At 60.1% G+C, this 616-nt stretch overlaps 1 protein-coding gene across 1 annotated transcript in view; it reads left to right on the forward strand.

Annotated features, from left to right (window-relative positions):
* The window catches only part of CSF3R (colony stimulating factor 3 receptor (granulocyte)), a gene marked incomplete at both ends in the record, with an annotated part of 4,242 nt that overhangs the window by 1,826 nt on the left and 1,800 nt on the right, over positions 1 to 616 (forward strand). Inside the window, 1 exon segment of the mRNA XM_010132461.1 lies at positions 1 to 46. This exon segment is cut by the window's left edge and continues 16 nt beyond it. Within this exon segment, the coding sequence (XP_010130763.1) occupies positions 1 to 46 (46 nt within the window).

Genomic DNA, 616 nt, shown 5'->3' on the forward strand with positions numbered 1-616 from the left:
GGCACAGCCGAGTCGGAGCATCTCTGCATTGACCCCATGGACGTCGGTGAGTGCCAGCCGGAGCAGCCCGCAGGGAGGTCAGGGGCCAGGGAAGCTCATCAGCAGTAAGAGAGGGGTATTAGGGCACCGTTAAAGCACACTGGGCTGCTAGGTCGTGTTTTACGGGCGGGTTCCCCTGATAAATGGTTTGCCGAGATGAACAGATGCCAAAGCCGCAATAGACTGAGCAGCGTGCCCCGGCGGGTTGAGCCGCCAGTTGACCTGCTGCACTCCACAGTTCTCTCCAGCGATTGATTACCCATTTATTCAGGAGCTCTATTAATAATAGATCCAGCTCCTATAAACTATTTATAAAAGGAACTTCCCAGACAGTGCGACTTGTCCTCCCTGCTCTGGATCCAGGGAGGGGCTGCCTGCCCACGAACCAGCTGAGCCCTCCCGCAGCCCAGCCCCCAGCAGACCCAACCGTGGGGCTCTGCTGGTCGCATTCCAGAGCCTGGCTCCCGCAGTGTCTGTTTGTCCTGTGCAGGTGCTAACCCTGCCCCGAGCCCGGGCTGCAGAGCTGTGCTGGCACCGTGCTCCCCAGCATCGCCCACGTCCCAGGCAGGGGCACACG

The sequence above is a fragment of the Buceros rhinoceros genome, unplaced genomic scaffold (assembly GCF_000710305.1).
Source record: "Buceros rhinoceros silvestris isolate BGI_N320 unplaced genomic scaffold, ASM71030v1 scaffold15723, whole genome shotgun sequence".
Taxonomy (NCBI): Eukaryota; Metazoa; Chordata; class Aves; order Bucerotiformes; family Bucerotidae; genus Buceros; species Buceros rhinoceros.